A 21,162-nucleotide genomic window follows, 5' to 3' on the forward strand; every position below is an offset into this window, starting at 1 on the left:
AAGTTCAAACACATTCTAAGATATCTACTTTTTAAACCTCCTTTGCAAGTTTTGTGTTTTGATGTCATATTTCACTTCTGTATGTTTAACCCTTAATAGTCTATTGTGGTTATAGTTAATTTTCTAATTTCTTTTTTTAATCTTCATAGTTGCTTATTCAAGTGCTCGATCCACAGCCTTTACTATATATTTGACTTTACTAGTAGGATTTTTTCTTTTCTATCAATTCTTACTACTTATTATAGCCTTCTCTTTTCCACTTGGAAAAGATACTTTAAAAATTTTTGTAAGATTGGTTTAGTATTGATAAACTCTGTTTTTGCTCATTTTATCTTTTGTTCAATTCTGATTGATAACCATAATAAATAGCATATCCTAGTTTGTAGGTTTTTCCCTTTTAGCACTTTAAATATATTAGGTAACTCTCATCTGGCCTGCAAAGTTTCTGCAGAAATGTCGGTAATAGTCTTATGGAGGTTCCCTTGTATGTGATTTTTTTTTTATTTTTCTCTTACTAACTTTAGAATTCTCTCTTTAACTTTTGCCATTTTCTTTATAATATGTCTTAGGTTTCCTTGGGTTCATCATGTTTGGAATCCTCTGTGATTCCTGTATCTGGATATCTCTTTCCTTCAGGTTTGGAAATTTTCAGCCATAATTTAATCAAATATATTTTGGCCCTGTTCTCTCTTCTTATTCTGGAACTCTCTATAATAAAAATGTTGCTATGCTTGATGTTGTCACAGAGGTCACTTAAACTAGTCCCTTAAAGTCTGTTTTTCTTTTGCTGTTCTGATTGGGTTATTTCCATTATTCTGTCTTCCAGATCTTTTGTATCACATAGTTTGCTGCTAATTCCATCTAGTTTTCATTTCAGTCATTGCAGTCTTCAGTTGTGACTTATTCCTTTCTATATTTCCTAATTCTTGTTAAGATTTTCACTGTCTTCATTTATTGTTTTCCCAAGTTCAGTTAGTATTCTTATTACTAATGACAAACTCTATCTGGTAAATTATATACCTCTTCTTATTAGTCATTTTTTAAGGAGATTTTTCCTTGTTCTTTTAAAGTAATTCCTCTGTATTCAGGTTTAAGTTTCTCAGACTCTTTGAAATTAGGTGAAACACTTGTTGTTCAGTTGCTCAGTCATGTCTGATTATTTGTGACCCCATGAGTGCAGCATGCCAGGCTTCCCTGTCCTTTACTATCTCCAGAACTTTGCTCAAACTCATGTCCGTTAAGTTGGTGATACCATCCAACCATCTCATCCTCTATTGACCCCTTCTCCTCCAGCCTCCAATCTTTTGCAGCATCAGGGTCTTTTCAAATAAGTCAGCTCTTTGCCTCAGGTAGTCAAAGGATTGGAGCTTCAGCTTCAGCATCATTCCTTCCAATGAATATTCAGGCTTGCTTTCTTTTGGTATTGACTGGTTTGATCTCCTTGCAGTCCAAAGGACTCTCAAGAGTGTTCTCCATCACCACAGTTCAAAAGCATCAATTTTTTAGCACTCAGCCTTCTTTATGGTCCAACTCTCACATCATACATGACTACTGGAAAAACCATAGCTTTGACTAGATGGACCTTTGTCAGTAGAGTAATGTCTCTGCTTTTGAATATGTTGTCTAGGGTGGTCATAGCTTTTCTTCCAAGGAGCAAGTGTCTTTTATTTTCCTGGCTGCAGTCACTGTCCACAGTGATTTTAGAGCCCAAGAAAATAAAGTGTGTCACTGTTTCCAATGTTTCCCCATCTATTTGTTGTGAAAAGATCAGACTGGATACCATTAGTTTGTTGAATGTTGAATTTTAAATCAGTTTTTTCACTCTCTTCTTTCACTTTCATCAAGAGACTCTTTAGTTCCTCTTTGCTTTCTGCCATAAGGGTGGTGGCATCTGCTTATCTGAGGTTATTGATATTTCTTCTGGCAATCTGGATTACAGTTTGTGTTTCATTCAGCCCAGCACTTCTAATGATGTACTCTGCATACAAGTTAAATAAGCAGGGTGACAATAAACAGCCTTGACCTACGCCTGTCCCAGTTTTGATCAAGTCCATTGTTCCATGTCTGGTTCTAACTGTTGCTTTTTGACCTGCATACAGGTTTCTCAGAAGGCAGGTAAGGTGGTTTGATATTCCCATCTCTTTCAGAATTTTAAAGTTTATTGTGATCTACACAGTTACGCACAGTACATCATGAGAAACACTGGACTGGAAGAAGCACAAGCTGGAATTAAGATTGCCGGGAGAAATATCAATAACCTCAGATATGCAGATGACACCACCCTTATGGCAGAAAGTGAAGAGGAGCTAAAAAGCCTCTTGATGAAAGTGAAAGAGGAGAGTGAAAAAGTTGGCTTAAAGCTCAACAGTCAGAAAACGATCATGGCATCTGGTCCCTTCCATTCATGGGAAATAGATGGGGAAACAGTGGAAACAGTGTCAGACTTTATTTTTTGGGGCTCCAAAATCACTGCAGATGGTGACTGCAGCCATGAAATTAAAAGACGCTTACTCCTTGGAAGAAAAGTTATGACCAACCTAGATAGTATATTCAAAAGCAGAGACATTACTTTGCCGACTAAGGTCCATCTAGTCAAGGCTATGGTTTTTCCTGTGGTCATGTATGGATGTGAGAGTTGGACTGTGAAGAAGGCTGAGTGCCGAAATATTGATGCTTTTGAACTGTGGTGTTGGAGAAGACTCTTGAGAGTCCCTTGGACTGCAAGGAGATCCAACCAGTCCATTCTGAAGGAGATCAACCCTGGGATTTCTCTGTAAGGACTGATGCTAAAGCTGAAACTCCAGTACTTTGGCCACCTCATGAAAAGAGTTGACTCATTGGAAAAGACTCTGATGCTGGGAGGGATTGGGGGCAGGAGGAGAAGGGGATGACCGAGGATGAGATGGCTGGATGGCATCACGGACTCGATGGATGTGAATCTGAGTGAACTCCGGAAGATGGTAATGGACAGGGAGGCCTGGCGTGCTGCGATTCATGAGGTCGCAAAGAGTCGGACACGACTGAGCGACTGAACTGAACTGAACTGAACTGACACAGTTAAAGGCTTTAGTGTAGTCAAGGAAGACGTAAATATTTTTTCTGGAATTCCCTTGCTTTTTCTATGATCCAATGGATGTTGGCAATTTGATCTCTCATTCCTCTGCCTTTTCTAACTCCAACTTGTACATCTGGAAGTTCTCAGTTCATGTATTACTGAATCCTAGCTTGAAGGATCTTGAGCATTACTTTGTTAGAACTTGAAATGAGCACAATTGTGAGGTAGTTTAAACATTCTTTGGCACTGCCTTTCTTTGGGTTTGGGATGAAACCTGACCCATTCTCGTCCTGTGGCAACTGCTGAGTTTTCCAAATTTGCTGGCATATTAAGTGCAGCACTTTAACAGTGTCATCTTTTAGTATTTGAAATAGCTCAACTGTAATTCTATCCAGTTCTTGAAAGTGTGTTCCTATGTTGTAGTTGCTCTATCAGTCAGCGTATGCCCAGAGGTTTGGTGGGAGAGCTGGATCTATAATTAGCACAGATCACATATTTTCCTAGGGCATGCTGGTGGGATATGGGGCTGGAAATGGAAGCACTCTATCCAAAGGTAGGTGGGAGCTGGAACTTTTCCTATGTTCAGTGGCCATCACCATTCTACTGGGAGTAGTTTTGGGTCCCAAGGTGCTGGAGCAGAAGCCTTGAGGGTTAAGTTTAAGCTGGTTTCATTCCCTTTAAATGTGCTCTCCCTCTTCCCCCAGCAACGGCATCTTTGCCCCCAGGGCTAAGCACTGCTAGGGTACTAGAGTGGGTGCCCAGAGCAGGCTAGAGCATGTGATAAGACAGTCCTGGCAAGACAGTCAGAGCTTGAGACAGCTCCCAATTCACAGCCTCTGTGAGCACAAGCAATGGTTTTCTTTGCTCCATTCAGATCCAGTGCTTGTTCTTTGCCAGTTCTATCCCCCACAGTTGCACAATCTCCTTGGCAATGTAGCCTTTGTTTTACTGGGGAGTTGTTCTGAAGAAGGCATCTGGTACAGGCTGGGACATATGCTGGGGCTGTCCCAGGAAATCACTCCAGCAGATTTTTCTCTTCATGAATGCGATTTTATTTTTCTACAGCCATCTTGTAAGTCCCACCAGTATTGAAATCTGCTGTTGGGACTCATCTTCCTGGTGCTGGACTCCATGGTTGGGGAACCTTAGATTGGCTCAAACCACTCTCCAGGGAGGATCTCTGAGTCTGGGATATCCCCGTTCCACTTCTATGTCCCCTACTAGGGCTATGGTCCCAACCTGATTACTTCTCCCTTTCAACTTGATTCTATGTGGATCTTACTTATGAGCCTTGATTGTAGAAGAGTATTTCCAATAGCCTCCAGTTTGTTTTCAGAGAGAATTGCTCTACATGTAGGTGTGTTTTTGATGTGTTCATTGAGGGAAGTGAGCTCAAGTCCTCTGCTCTGCTGCCTTGGTCTCCTCCTCCCTTATTATCTATTTAATTTATTGCTCTCTCATTTGATGTTATCATATTTATTTGTCATATTTTTCTCTCCTTCCTTCTCTCTCTCCCTCTCTTTCCATTAGTTTGTTAAATCCTGTGAGAAGAGGATCTGGGTCTGGCTTGATCTTTTCTCTATCCTCAATAACTAGAGCTGTCGAGGGCACATAGCATACTTTTGTTAAATTAATAAATTGGAAAAATAACAAAGGAATGAATTCTCTTTTTATAAATTACAAAGTTGATGTTTAAATATTGAAGTAATATGTCTACCCATACACAATTGAGTAAGTGATAGAGACAAATTTGAAACCTCTCTTTGATACCAAAGTCTGAATCCTACCTCCATGCTCTGTTATACCATTAGGACTATCTTTTCACCCAAATAAATTTCCAAACTCTAATGGTAATAATGTCTTCAAATTCTTGTGAAACTTCCCAGGATTCTGAATATAAATTCTCTTCTTCTATTTGTTCAACTTAATTTCAAGAAGGAGCTATCACAGTGAAGCCAGGGAGATGAGGATGAGCAGAAAATGTGAGCAGGGCAGGAGGTCTTATTATATTAACAATGAGAACATACAGTAATGAGAGTGAAGATAATACTTCAAAATTTGACTTGCATTTGCATTGTACAATGATGACACAAATCAAAGCAAGAAAAATTACACAGTTTTCATTTTCTCATGCTATTGATGCATTCCTATAAAATCAAGTTTAAAATAATAAACTAATTATCTAATGATGCAAGATTTTGTGGATAGTCTTTAGAAAAGGAGGTTCTGCAATTTTATTTCTGAAATGGATATTAATTAGTGAAAGTATTTGCCACATTTTTCATCTACAATAACTAACAATGTTTTTGTTTGTTTTTGTTGTATTTTAAAAGTTGTGTGATTTTAAAGGCTAAAATTGAAACCCAAATGTGCTCAGATTGCTAGGTAGTAAATTTCTCTCACCTGTAACTGTATCATTCAATCAATTGGGAATTTTGGCAAGTATGTAATGCAAATATTGAGACTCACGTGCTTTCTTGGTGAAGGTCTCAATCATATCACTGGGAGGTCCACACCCTGCACTATTGCACGCCCTGACTTCCACAAAATACTGGGTGTCAGGCAGAAGGTTCTCCAGCCTGGCCGAGTATTCTTGGCTAGCAACTTGAACTCTGTGTGCAGCTGCTTCTTTGTCATGGGAAGCCCAGTACCGAATCTGCAAACATGCAAGTTAAGTAAAGTTTTTTCATGATTCAGACACTTGTAAAAAATTCTTTTCAACTTGTTATGACACCATTGATGATGGCTGGGCATCAGATTCTCAAATGTTACTTGCTGTTCCATTTCTATCAGTCTTAGACTATGGCAAAGCATATAATGCAGATCTGATTAAAGATGTCAAAAGCAAATTAAAGCCTCACTTCAAGGCCTGAAATAGCCATACACAGATGAAAAAAGAGAAAAAACCAAAAAACTTTGCATAAGGTTTGCTCTCAAAACATAAAACTGGTCTTGTTTAGAAGCATTTGACACAATAATTTATATCATTGGTTTTCTGCTTTATTTCTGTTTATATGATTGCAAATTTGTTAAAGGTCACTGATAAAAACAACCACGTGGTCTAAAACAGGCTAGCATAATTATTTTCAGCTAGCTTATTTCAGAAATAGGTAAAAGAATCTTCTTTGAACCTATATAGAGACCAGCTATCAAAGAAATATTATACCTAATAACTGGTTGCAGAAACTATTTATCTTTAAAATGTTTTTAAAGATTTCATTCATGTGGTGATTAGAAATGATTACTTTTACCATCTAGCATATCAATGACACCCTTCATGGGCTCTTAAATTTTAAGTTAAAGCCATGAATTATAATTTTCATTCCTCAAATAAATTTTTGATTAAAAAATCTATAATTATATCTGTTATAAATAAAAATAAAACTTGTTTATAAGTTTACCTATTTTATATTTTAAATGTCCTGTCTGTAAAACAATGAGATTTTAATTTCACAATTAACCAATAAGATAATATTTAATATTGATATAATTCTGAAATTTTTTTTTACATAAACCCATATGAAGCCATTATAAAATGGAACTGGACAGCTCAAATTTCCATAGTAACAAAATGAGCACATTTTTTAAAAAAAGGCTAGTTACTAATTTCTGATTGGTTTCCTTTGATATATTTTTATCTTGTTGACTAGTGCTCATTTTTTCTGATGCCAATACATTTTTTCCGAAGAGTTTTGATAGAATCTCTTTGGCTTTTCTGCTCTCTGACCAAGGATGGCTCAGAATTGAGGAAGTAGAATTATACCAAGTGGTTCCAAAGTCAGATGGCAGAGAAAAGAGTTATGACGGTAGGAGTATCCTTGTGAAGGCATGAGTTTCCTCATGCTGGGAGCATTCAGGCAGTGCCTACATTCATCTGAGAAAGAGGAAGACAGCCTACATTTCAGTGGGCATTTGAACTGTGTGACATGTAAGGCCTCTTCCACTGCTTGGCTGAAGAGAAATAAAATGCACATTTATTTTCCAGTGAAATGCCAGGTACTAAAGCAGGATCATTCACGTGTATTATTTTCTCAACAAGTCTGGAATAGTAGCGTTTACCTTGTTTAATGCTGCAGTCCATGGGGTCACAAAGAGTCGGACACGACTTAGTGACTGAAGGACAACACTTTGTTATATAGCAATCAAAACTGAAGCCCCTGAGCTTCAGGGACTTTTATATGGATGCCTGTTGATTGAGACTACCTTTCACAATCTTCATTCCAATATCACAACTTTCCTATACAGTTTAAATAGGAGAAACTTTTTTTTAAGGCATTGTAGATTTATAGTGTTGTGCCAACCTCCTCTGCTGTACATCAAAGTGACTCAGTTGCATACATATATACATTACTTTCTTTATATTCTTTTCCATATTCTGTGATAAACCATAAAGGAAAAGAGATTTTTAACTAAATATTCCTAAAATACTAAGCACTAAAATAAGGACTTAACAGTGACAAATTTTTTCACATTTTACCCAAAATTCCATGAGGCGTTTTGGCAATAAAGAAGGAAAGAACAAATTTTCTTTAATTTACTCTTTACATCTGTATCCTAAGTGTCTAATTACTATATTCATCTGATTTTGACACAGATCTATGTTACACGGTCTCCACTGAAATTCCCAATAAACTTCAGCATTGCTTTAGTTATGCCGTGGTAACTAGGGAACCCAGAGAGTTAATGAGTATGCAAAATAATCTCTGATTTCCTTATTTTATAATATGAGATTTGAATGACATTTTTACAGTATTTTAAGCATCTACTAATGAAAGCATCAGATACAAAATTATTTTGGTTGAATAAGCTCTCTCCTTAACTCAAACCATGCATTTACATATAAATTGCAATATTTTCAAACAATTCTAAATTAAACAGTCTATATAAAATATGGCATTGTATTTTTTTTTTAATCTGAACTAGCCATTGACTATGCACTTAGAGATAATTTCCAAATAGACAGTTTGGGCGACTGCATTTTGATCCTTGCCCTGAGTTGCCCTTTGAGGTGAAGAACCAACTTTAACCTGAGAGAAGACTGCTTGGAATGAAGTGAACCCATAGGAATGGAGCAGAACAAATGCATGGCTTTTGACTGATCACTAGGGAGACTGAAAGACAGCCTGAACGAACTAGTGTAAAAATAAACAAATAAATGAGGCTGCTGTGGCTTTAAGGATGCTGCTGCAATAGACCATAAATTCATTTTCACGTGCTAGAGCAACATATGGTGTATTTATTTCTATTGCATGCTGTGGTATTATATAAATTTAACTCTTTATTTACATGTTCCTAAAATCTGCACAACACTCCATGTCTACTGTTAATCTATCTTAGTGTTTATTAAACAATTATGGAATTGCATCATTACTGGTCTCTGCTATTACTAGATTATTAATTGCTTGAGGACAAATATTAATTATTTTGAACATGATGTACAGATGACTGCAGTTGATGTATGGCACTCATTCATTCATTGAATAAATATTTATTGTATATATACCTTGTACCAGGTACTGTGCTAGGTGCTGGGAATATAGTAGTAAACCAAGAAAACATGTTTTTGCCTTCACAGATCTTTAAAACAAGAAATCAGAACGTTTAAGTCTACATAGATTACTAATATCTTTGATGGAATAATCTAAGTGTATAATTTCACCCCAGAAAATTGACTGTTTGTAACAATATTGGAAAGCTGAAAAGAAAAGCCTCAGAAAAAGGACTAACTCATACTTTTAATAAAGAATAATTATACTTTCCATACATTTATGAGCTACAACAACACCACTTTTGAATAAAGATAGTAGTTTTAGTCCTTCCAAGGGAAAGGTAATAAATTTTAATAAATAAAGACCTAGATGTTACAATTATGGTAGTGCTTAAAAACATTTAGCACTTTTGAAAATTAGTCTTGCTCCACTGTTATTTTCTACTTCAGTAGTAAACTTTTGTTGCAGATTTCCAAATTCTCTCCTTCAAATTCTAAATTTCTGAAAAAAAAATCTTGCGATAACTGAATTTTTTTTTATAGATTTAATGGGCTTTCCCGATAGATTAGTTGGTAAATCCACCTGCAATGCAGGAGACCCCGGTTCAATCCCTGGGTTGGGAAGATCTTCTGGAAAGGGGGTAGACTACCCACTCCAATATTCCTGGGATTCCCTTGTGGCTCAGCTGGTAAAGAACCCACCTGCAATGTGGGAGACCTGGTTTCAATCCCTGGGTTGGGAAGATTCCCTGAAGAAGGGAAAAGCTACCCACTCCAGTATTCTGGCCTGGAGAACTGATGGATGGGATCACAAAGAGTTGGACATGACAACTGAATGTTCTTTTGTTATGGATTTAATACAGTTTTCCAGAAAATAATCTAAATATAGTTACTTAAATAAAAACTGTGGTTCTGCAACAAAAAGTTCAACCTCTAAAAGATGTTGTATAATAGCTTGATAGCATCCAGATTGCAGACTAAAATGCATTAGTACATTCTATGGGTTAAGAAGAGCAGTAATATAAATCTTTCAAAATCTGTATTCTTACACCTCTTGGAAGCTATGCAAAGTTCATTTTTATCTTAGCCATTGGTTCAAGAACTAAACAGTTCTATGCAGGCTTCAACCAGCTTCCCATAAGTACTACCTGCATTTTTCCTCTGCTATTTCCACTAAACTCTCACTTCCTGTCTTGTATCATTCTTGATGTTGCAGTGTGAACTTTGCCCTGCCCTTGATGCAGGGAAGGGAGGTGGTGCCCCTGGGGCCATTCTTAATCTGTGGGCAATTACAGTGGTTGAAAGCTTCCCCTTTCATCCCATGTGGGTCAGTTTTGAACCACATTTATGATGTTCCTCAAAGATCCCAAGGGATGGAGTATCAGTTGCCCACAGTGGTTGCCAACATGATAAAGCATTTTTCTAACCTAGCTTCTCACTTTTCTGTTCATTCTGCTTTTTCCTCTTATTTACTCCCTGAGATCATATTTAAAACAAATAAATAAGCAACAATAACAACAGCAAAATCACTAACTTTTTCTACACCTACGTTTGACTTTCCTTTTAGATCAGATGAAGATACATGCCTTCTCCAAATAAGAAAATACCATATTTCCTAACATGAGCTTCTGCTCTCCACAATAATTTGACTTTTTAAGACATCTGAGTAAACTACTCAGGATTGATAATCTTTTAAGAATAATCAATCATCTTCATTAATCTCTCATTCAGTTGCTAAGAGGCTTTTTGTTATTCCTGATAGCACACTGTGCTTGTTTTCATTAAGGGAATTCTTTACCTGCTGGGTAAGTAAACTAAGTCTTTTGTGGATTCCTGAGCAGGAGCCCAGAGTTCTAATATGCCTTTGATAAGAGACACTTCTTGAATTCTTCTAGTTCACTTACACTGCAGGAAATTAAGATCAAGGTTAGAAGTGGTGAGCTCTTTAGCCAAGGTGGGACAGATGGAGGGGGGGAGGAAAATAAAACTTGAACTTTCTATAAGACAAACTTAAAACCACAAGGGTTTATTTTTAATTCCAACTGCCTACAATTCTCACTTAAATCTCAGGAAATTAACCTTGAGATGGGGGTCAATCACACAGCTTTTCATTTTTCTTATTAATTTGCTTTTTTTCTGTTTCTTTATAATTTATACCCATAGTACATTTTCATGGGAAGTGTAGTGGAGTATTAGCTTTCATGATCATCTGTCTTGTTAAATCATTGACTTTTTCCTTCATATTTTAAAACAGAAACAATAACCATATTATAGCGAGCCAAGCTTTTCCCCCATAAAGAACATTTTCTTAGAGGAGAATAAATGTTATGGATTGTCTCTTAAACTGTCATGCTTGACTCTTTGATATTCAAGGCTCTGTGTGAAAAATGTAAAGGCTTTTTAAGAAGGAACAAATGGCAATAATAATTTTGTGATTTACTTCCAACACTTTTAACTATTCTCTGGAGAGGCAAGACCTAGGTTCAAGTCAGGATATACCAATTATTACTCAGATAAATGTTTTTAAACCTCCAAGTTCTTCATCTTTAAATTGGAAAAAAATAATAGTATTTATTCCTTGTGATTGTGTGGATTCAAAATGATGAGCTTAATTAAATGTTTAATATAATAAGGATTAACAAATATTATCAGTTATCATTATTAACATCATCATTGTCGTCTTCAAATGTCCAATGACATGAAAAAGGGAATAACATTAAGTGCGGGTTATTTAATTTCTTCCACACGATGAAAGGATACGAGGCAATGACTACTCTCAGCTTTGTAGGTGAGGAAATTAGGGCTCAGACAATTTGAATAAGTTTTCCATAAAATTCCTAAGAAACAGAGCTGAGAAATTAAATGCATGTCTGCTCAGCAACAAACCTCATAATTTTCTAATGTGGAGTTTCTAAACACCAGAAATCTATGAAACTAAACTTGCTAGCATACAGTTTTTTATCATTTGAGGAAATCATAGCTGTTAAAGATTATTTGAAGATTATTTTTTGCTGATTATTTAATTTGGCACTCCTTAATTTAGCTAATTTCCCCATCAAGAGCATATATTCTGATTATTGTCTAAATTCACTGGTGCCAGGCATCAAAGGACATATAGCCTTTTGTTATCTGCATGTAAGAAGTTATAAAATAGTTAATATATAATTATTTGACAAAAATAAGATATATTTCGGTGGTATGTTTTTAACAAAGTAAAATATATCTTCAGCATGTTGACAATGCATGCGGTATGTATTAATCTTTTTTCTCCTATTACTTAGAAAGCAATAATATTAAAAAAAAAAAAGAAGAAAATCTATGTCTAAAATATAGCTTGAAAAAAACAAAACAAAATATAGCTTGAAAACTCTAAATATTGATGTGTTCTCTTAAGATACCTTGGACTAGTTTATTATAGGGGCTTGTAACATTTGGTGAATTTCTCGGTTTCCCATTTCTTTTTTACCAGCAGTAAATGGAAGTTTAATATGTAATGAATATTGGATCTTCACAGTTCACTTCTATAACTCCACAGTTTTGATGATAACTTCAGCTAAATGTTTGCAAGACTAATCTGAAAACATTTTGACATCTCTACCCCAATCATAACCTATGATACCAAGAAAGATCTTCCTGTTAGGTTTTATGTTTGCAACTTAAAACCTTAGGCTGTTCCTGTGGTTACATGGTCTTGAGAAATTTAGATTGCAGCATTTTATTTGACCATAATTCAGTATTTCTATCAGCACTCAGGGGATATTTCATTAATGCCTATGATATGCCCACTGTTCTTGACACTGAGAGCAAAAGAGACAAAATGCTACCCTCATGAAATGAATATTCCACTGATGTATGATGAAGCACAAGAACTGAGGGCAAATTGAGCTGGTGGGCAGCTCACCACCCACGGCTCCAGAAGGTGAGTTATTGTCCACTCACTGAATAAAATAAAGGGAGTCTGTGATTTGGCATAAAGCATAGCACTTGGAATCCGGACATCTGAATTTTAGGCAGTCTCTGACATTTTCCCTTGGTGCTAAGACAAGTCACTGAAACACTTTAGCATCCATTTGCTCATTGGCAAAGGTAGGATAAGGTCAGTTCCTCTTAATTTTCAGTCTTTGTGCTATGAGATGACTTCAATTTTCCTACACAATTGAGTCTAAATTTCATAATAAAGATCCCAACCGAACTAGCTTTAATTTACCAAGTCTTATTTCCTTTGACTAAAACAAGTCCTCCCTTTCCTGCTGGCTAATTCTTACTACTCTTTTAAGTCTTATTTCAAAGGAAGTTACCTTTGCGATATTTTGAGTTTGCCAATTTCCTGCCTTCATATATAATAATGGGATACATATTTAGTATATTTAGAAGTGTTTCCTTAGGAGGGTCTTTTGGAAGTGGAACTACTGAGTCAAGTCGAATATGATAAATATTTTAAATTACCAAAATGATTTCCCAAAAACTTGAGATTCACCAGATGTTATGAGAACATTTGTTTCAAAAGATCATGTTTAAGCCTGAGTGTTATTACTTTAGTTTTTATTTTGGTCAATTGTTTACTTACACATAGGACTCTACATCTCTCATAGATTAAGTTGGTTGGAAATCTCCACTTTACTCATAATAATTAACTAATAAATATCCAACATATTGAACACAGAAAATATAGTATTGTCACATAAATCAGAAGGACACAGAACGTTGAAAGATGCAACATATTTGAAAACATATGCTGATAATTATGAGTAGATGTATTTCAGTTTGATAAAAATTGAACTCACCTGATAGCTTTCTACTATTTTTTCTACAACATGCTCCCAATGAACAGATATCTCAGAAGATGATAAGACTTTTACTCCTACTGCTGTTGGGGCTTCACTGGGAGCTGAAATTTGATGAGAACATTGCATTCTTACGTAAGATGCTTATATTAAGAAACTCAAATAGCACCATTTGCTGTATGAATGGATGAAACTATATTTTAGTATTTAAAATAGTTTTAATATTTCCAAAGTAAAGAGTTCAATAATTTTATTACTTTTTCCTCTATTTTTATTTATGTCATGGCCATCAGTAATATACACATACACATATTCATATATATGAATGTTAATATAGAGACACATATACATACATATGTACACACACACTTTTACAAAATATGGAAATCCATAATAATTTCTCTGATATCCTTGAGCAAGAACAATAATAATTTTATATTTCTTTTAATTAACTTGTTTATGAAAGCTTGTGAATGCAAATCAAAATTTATTATTAATATGTTCAACTTATCAACTCTATATATATTATTAAAAATAAGAAATTAGGTATTTCTTACAGAAAATTATTCATTAACAATTAATTTTCAACTTTCTCATGCTCTTTGTATGAGCTAAAGATACACAGCAATACTTTCCTCTTTTTCTTTTACGTTTAAGCTAAGTTTTTTTTTAAGATTCTTTGAAACAAGTTGTGACATTCACTGTTTCTAGGGCTCAGGAAAGCTTTTACAAGTCTAATCTTCCAACTGGGCATCAAGTCAAATATGTATCAAAAAGGCCTCTGTTCAGTGAAAAAAAAGTACTCTATATCCCTTACAAAAATTACACAAAGAAACTAAGGAAATCTTAAGCAGGAATGATCAGGAGTGATCAATTTTTATTGTCTTTTCTTAATAAGCCATAATTCTCTTTTATGCTAAAGTGTCCTGCATGTGAACACTGTTGTCTTTCCAAAACAAGGTAAATGTGTGGTGCTATGACTGATTTCTTAGCAGTAAAAGAGAAAATGAACATTTATACCAGTTTCGGCACATGCAGGTTTTATGAGGCTTTTGAAACATTTAGGAAAGAAATGTAATTAAATACAGATGGCCATAACTAAAGACATGACAAGCATGACCTTTACCTGATTACTTTAGCATCAAATAAAACATTAGGAATGATACTGGGTGAGAAGATAACTTGTAAAATATTTTATATTTTCATTTCTCTGTGAGTTGTACATATGTCATTCAAACTATTAAGATTGAGTCAAGTTATAATATTTCTCCAAATAAGAGCTAGTTTTGAAAATGTAAAATTCATTACCGAGGATTAAAAAGTCCAGAATTGATTATAAATTTAGAAATTTATACTTGTTTTTCTATGTGTTTTATCTTTCAAAAAGAGTGTGTGTAAATAGATACATATATAAGATAGTTGTTTATGTTTGTATTAGAAGTAAAGATCATGGAATGATTTGAATATATACATTTTTAACAAATATGAAAGCTAAAAAATCTATGACTATAGAGCATAAACTTTCAAGGATAGCTAAATGTTTCTTGTGGACCAAACATAATGTAAATTGGGTAAACTAACAAATAATGCTTTTCCTCTAAGAAATCATAAGAATATTTCACATAGCTTTAAGTTTTAAAACCCTTCCATTGTTGCTTGTCACACATGTGCAAAGTGAAACTTATTCAAGCACAAATGTGTTAGGTTAGAAAGCAATTAAAAGTTCTATTTTCTCTTTTAGTTATTAATTATTTACCTAGTGCACATGAGTAGAAAGGTATAATAAGGAAGTATTATCTTTTCAAATAGGAAAATAAACAATAAAAATGTAGTAACTTAAATAGGAAATCATAGAAATTAGTAATTACATTTAAAACTATGTATCATTTATCACAGATATATAAAGTTCTTCAGGAACATGATCAGTTCAATTAAAGCTTCTAGAAAAACAGAGAACCAGTATCAGTAATTTTATCCCTTTCATATATATTTTTATATACAAGAAAAAAACTTCAATTGGCCTTCTGACCCCTTTTCATAGAATTATGCCTAAATTCCCTTTAATAAAATTCCAGGATGCTACTGTTGATAAAGAATCTGCCTGCAATGTTGGAGACCCTGGTTTAATCCCTGGGTAAGGAAGATCCCCTGGAGAAGGGAATGACAACCCACTCTAGTATTCTTGCCGGGAGAATTCCATGGACAGGAGTCTGGTGGATTACAGTCTGTGATGTCGTAAAGAATTGTACACAATTGAGCGACTAACACTAGTGAACATGCTGCTGTAATGACAAAAAAAAGTTACATAAATGCTACATTACACATTTTTGAGTTAAATGGAGAAATTTTATAAAAACATTATATTATTAATTAAATATATTAAAGAGTTGGTAAACTAGTGAATTTTATGAATGAACAGGCACACTGAGGTTCTCAAATCTAGAGAATTTCTGACAGCAAAATTGTAATTAAGAGATCAGGAATAGGGTCTAAGCCAACGATTTTAGTGGCGATTTACTATCATAAACACAATCTAAAGGATGAAAAATATTTTGGCAACATTCTTGTCATTTAGATAAAGAGACTGACATGCTGACTTGGCTCAAAATAATACTGAAAAGACTGCAAACAAAATGCCTACTAGAGAACCAGATTTTTAATCCCTCATCATGTCAGTGGGGCCTTTCTTTCACCTACCGTCTTGTGCGGAGTGGATGACAGCTGTGAGACTGTAGGGTCCATCTCCTTTGTTGTTGAAAGCTTTGACTTTGACTTGAAATGCAGTGGAAGGACGCATGGTCTCATCTTTATGGACATAGCGGCCAGTATCTGGATTAGTAACTGTCACTTTTTTCCATTCTTCCCCATCAAATGGCTTAAATGCCACTATGTAACCAAAATTGTTGCCATAGTGGTATTCTCTTGACAATGGCTAAATAGAAATTGAAATGTTAAATAGGTTTAAGCAATACAGGTAACAGGAAGAAAATCATATGCAAACAAAAATGCTACACATGGAAGCAAGCTTTCTGTAAAAACATTTTTATTTCCTAAGTGAGAGCTGCCTACAAAAATTTGGCACAAAGGAGTTGCAACACGTGAGACTTTGTTTACCAAGTTCACTATTTCTGAAATACCCTGGGGGAGGGGTACCTCTCACTCTGGGTCTTTTTACTTTCAGTTTCTTCCATCAAGGGTGCATTCCCTGAGTCAAAAGGCTCTTCCCTCACTTTCTGAAGGCTAAAAAGCTACAGTGTTTTGCCTGGCCACAGGATCTGCCATTTTAAGATTCCTTGTGCAATAATCCATATAAAACATCCCCAGTCATTTTTTCCTTCTTTTACACTATTATGATCTACACTATATATTTACTGATTGTCTACTTTATTGTCTTTCTTGCCTAGTAGAACGTAAGTTTCATGAGAACAGGGTTATTGACAGTTTCATTTACCTCTTTATCTCTAAAACCTAAACAAAGTCTCAAGTAGTATTCATTCAATGGATAAGTTAATGACTTTCTTTAGAGGAGTTGAAAGACTATAATAAGAAAGTTAACTATACCCTGGAATATCCGTACTGCAACTGAACAGTAGAAACTGGTCACAGAAAAAGAAAGAAGGAGAAATGAGAAAAAGACAGCATTGCCTCCATCTGCAGGTGACTGGCTAGGCACCCTGTCTGACTCTAAAACTGAAGAAAGACCTCTGTTTTACATTTTCTTAGAGCTATTATTGGACTTCCCTGGTGGCTCAGACAGTAAAGCATCTGTCTATAATGTGGGAGATGCGGGTTCGATCCCTGGGTCGGGAAGATCCCCTGGAGAAGGAAATGGCAATCCACTCCAATACTATTGCCTGGAAAATCCCATGGACAGAGGAGCCTGGTAGGCTAGGCTCCATGGGGTCGCAAAGAATCGGACACGACTGAGCAACTTCTTACATGTCAATTACTCAATAAAGATGTCCATGTCAGCCCTAAATTCTGACTTAAAACAAATTCTACTGAGGCCTGGCGTGCTGCAATTCATGGGGTTGCAAAGAGTCAGACACGGCTGAGTGACTGAACTGAACTGAATTCATCATTTAATCTTTTTTAGCCATTATATATTTGCTTTTTACACAGAAATATCACAGTTAAAGTGTATTGAGGGAAAACGTTTAACTAAGTACAACATAGTAGCTTGAATATTCTTATGAAACAGGGATGCATGTAAATGTACAAAGTTCAAAGGAAGAAGAAGTTGTTCTTGGTTGCACAATATAGAAACTGTAAAGCATGATCACAAGGAGGTACATAACATAATTTTACATTATTAACAGAATAGCCTAACATTCCCACCAGACTTTAAACATTTCTTTTTCTTATTGATAGTTCTATACTTAATTTTTCCAATTTAGTATACCAGAATTGGGCTTCCCTGGTGGCTCAGATGGTAAAGAATCTGCCTGCAATGTAAGAGACCCAGGTTCAATCCCTGGGTTGGGAAGATCCCCTGGAGAAGTGAATGGTAACCTATTCCAGTATTCTTGCCTGAAGAATTCCATGGACAGAGGAGCGTGGCAGGCTATAGTTCATGGTATCTCAAAGAGTCAGACATGACTGAGTGGCTAACATATCAGAATTAGCTACGGAGCTTTCAGAATGTAGTGACTCTCTGGTCCTGTTCTGAGAGACTTGATTTCAAATTTATGGTAAATGAGTTCCAATCTGAATGTTCTGACAAGCTTCTCATCTTATTGTGAGGCAGATATCTATACATGTTGAGAACATAAAACCTAAAGAAGTAAAATGTTCAAATTTTCTAATATCTTCACTTTTTGTGTATCACACTGTCACTAAAACTGCCAAATCATTTGAGATTCGAATGAAGAAGAGGCAATTTTTTCCTAAATCCTATTTTAATATATGATGTAATGACAAGTATAAAATATGATTATACAACACAGAGTGAAGTCAACTTTGGCTAAATATCCACTGATTGTATAAATTAATTTGACACACATAAAGAATAAAACCTGTTCGTTATTTCTGTAGTTTTTGGAATTTTTTGGAGTTTTAGTTGTGTTCTTTGACCATCAGCAGAGATTAAATACTAAAAGTATTTAATGGATACATAGAGCTATATAAGGCATATTATCTACATAAATGCCAGATATCTAATTCAGACACATTTATGTTATCAAAGTTTTCCCCATCCCCAATATCTCTGTCTCTTCAAAAATCTAGCTAGGATGCATTATTTTCCAAACATTATAATCTCTGATATAGAGCTCCCTTTGGGTCATAAAATTTTAATAAAATATTTTGGATACCTTAATAATAAGTCATTTGTGGGGCCTTCTAAGACTGACCTATAGTGATAAATTATATGTGCTGATGAAAGTAAGTTTCAAATCAGAGAGCAAGGGCCAATTTAAAAACAGATGCTGATACAAAAGATTTTTTAACTGAATCTTTGAAATTTTGAAAGTCCAGAGCAAAAATTATGAATTGCAATTGGGTTACGAGGCCACAGTGAGTACAGAGTACATTTGTCTCTGGAATGAAAGAATTGAATGTTTATTTAATCTTTTAAGCCTAGGCCTATAGATACTATAGCATCAATGATTTATTTTTGCATGGGAATGGCACACTAAGCCATAGTAAATTAGGCAAAATCTGGCATGCATTAGAGAAAAAAAAAATATTTCAGTAATTTATTCTTATTTGTTTTTGAGGCATTGTTGTTTATTTCAGGAAACAAAATGGGTTTGAGATTAAGTGTAGGTAAAGCAACAAATAACATGTGCAACTTCTTAACACTTACCGCCCATGTTATGGTCAGTTCTCTGTTGCTTCCACCCCCACCTCCTACATCTGAAGGAGCCACATTAGGTGCTGAAACAAACAAATAAAACCACAAAAGAGAGGCCATGTGATTTTTTCTGATGTTAGATTTCTTATTCACTTAGAAACCGTACACATCTTTTTTTCTTTTACTAGAAAAGACAAGCTGCACACAATATGCTCAATTATAATGACAATGCCCCAGAGTTGTTGTAATAATCTGATTTTCTGCCAAGATAAAAATTAATTCAGTGCTATAGGAAATGTGCTGGTTTCCTTCACCAAAAGGCAGTGAAGCAAATTTGCCTTCCCTTTTTTAAATTATTTTCTGTGTCCTTTCATTTAATATGATTTTGAAAGATTGGACACATTTTATTGGGAAAATATTTCAGAGCTCTTGTTTTGAACTCTATAAACTTCTAACAACATACTGTTGGGTTAGTTTCATGCCTCAGTCTACAAATAACTGTTAAGAAATGGAACATGCATGTTAACATAGGATTGTGCTTCCCAAAGATATTTGGAAACATTACAAATCTAATACTGTTCTTGTGTTCTCATTTTCAATGCCTAAATCTTTTCAGGAACCCTGTCCTGTCAGGGTTCTCCCTTACTTCTATCTTTTTATAACATCACTCGATTTTTCAGTGTCTCTACTGTAGTGACCATCCTTTGAAATCTCTCAGCCTTAAAAATCATCCTATAATACTGCTTTACACTTAACCTCCAAGCCATCTCACCCTTTCCTGTCACTGAGGTGCAAAGAACTGATACATGATTATTTTTGTACTTCACTCTATAATCACTTTTTAACAATGCATAATCTGTTTTCTATGTCTTCATATTACTGAAATCACTCCCTCAAAAATCACAAAATTGCTTTTAACTACCAAGTCCAATGGCTTTTTGTTTTTCTCCAAGTTATTCTCTCTCCTATCAGATTTGTAGGTGGTTCACTGGCAAAGAATCTGTCTACAATGCAGAAGATATGGATTCAGTCCCTAGGTTGGGAAGATCCCCTGGAGAAGGAAATGGCAACCCACTTCAGTATTTCTGTCTGGGAAATCTCATGGACAAAATGAATGTGCTGGTTTACTTCAACAAAAGATAGTGATGCAGATTTGCCTTCCCATGTTTTATTTCTTTGAAAACCTATAGTCCATAGATTACAAAACAGTTGAACACAACTAAAAAATGAGATTAAATACTGTATCTTATTATAGGCTACATCTTATTGGATTTGCATCTAATTGGAGTTGTACAGATAAATATTAAAGCAGTTTATTCCTGTACTCCAAGCACTTGGAGACCAGCTACCCAGCTACACGGAAGAAGACCGTGTCTTTACTGTGAACACACATTTTCCCACACAACTGCTATGACTCAGTCTGAGATATTATTCCCAGTTCTCTTAAAATTTTAAATAACAGATGAAATGTCATTTCTTCCTTGACTTTCCAAATAGTCCTTTCAAAAGGAAACAGCAACACCTTGGAGAGAGTATTTATTTACAGATCCTAATGTAACTGTGATTCTCAAATACTTCAAAATTTCCTCTATGTTAGTTATGAAAATTCTTTGCTGAACTATGTATAGTAATTATACAGAAACAAACAAAATGGAAGATTTTTTTAATATCTATAAAATTATATGGTTTACTTTTCAGATTAAGAAATTAATGTGAAGTTTGAGAGATTTTTTAATTCAACTGTCACTACATGAGAGTTAGAAATTAAATTTAGTGCATGGGGGTGTTAAAAGTTAATTTACTTGTAGCACTTTAGATGAAATACATATTAAAGGAGTCCTCAGGCCTAGAAGAGAAGATAACAACTTCAAGGGCCCTTGCTGAACCATCTGACTTGGGGGATGACAAAACTAAATTTTAAGTCCCACCCTGATACTCAGGGCAGATTGCATCAGCCTGGGACCCCCCCAACCCCTGCCCGGGACCCTGCCCATCCGGCCGACCCTGTTTATCCCCAAACTGCCATCTCAGCTAAAGATTA

General features: G+C 35.2%; 1 protein-coding gene across 1 annotated transcript in view; it reads right to left on the minus strand.

Annotated features, from left to right (window-relative positions):
- CNTN1 (contactin 1) overlaps window positions 1-21,162 on the minus strand; it is a 174,812-nt gene that overhangs the window by 32,880 nt on the left and 120,770 nt on the right. Inside the window, exons 17-20 of the mRNA XM_052640564.1 lie at window positions 19,134-19,204; window positions 16,025-16,259; window positions 13,328-13,431; window positions 5,525-5,711 (exon numbers count right to left, since the gene is read on the minus strand). Coding sequence (XP_052496524.1) covers window positions 5,525-5,711; window positions 13,328-13,431; window positions 16,025-16,259; window positions 19,134-19,204 — 597 coding nt within the window. The remainder of the gene's footprint in view (window positions 1-5,524; window positions 5,712-13,327; window positions 13,432-16,024; window positions 16,260-19,133; window positions 19,205-21,162) is intronic.

The sequence above is a fragment of the Budorcas taxicolor genome, chromosome 5 (genome assembly GCF_023091745.1).
Source record: "Budorcas taxicolor isolate Tak-1 chromosome 5, Takin1.1, whole genome shotgun sequence".
In the NCBI taxonomy this organism is placed as follows: Eukaryota; Metazoa; Chordata; class Mammalia; order Artiodactyla; family Bovidae; genus Budorcas; species Budorcas taxicolor.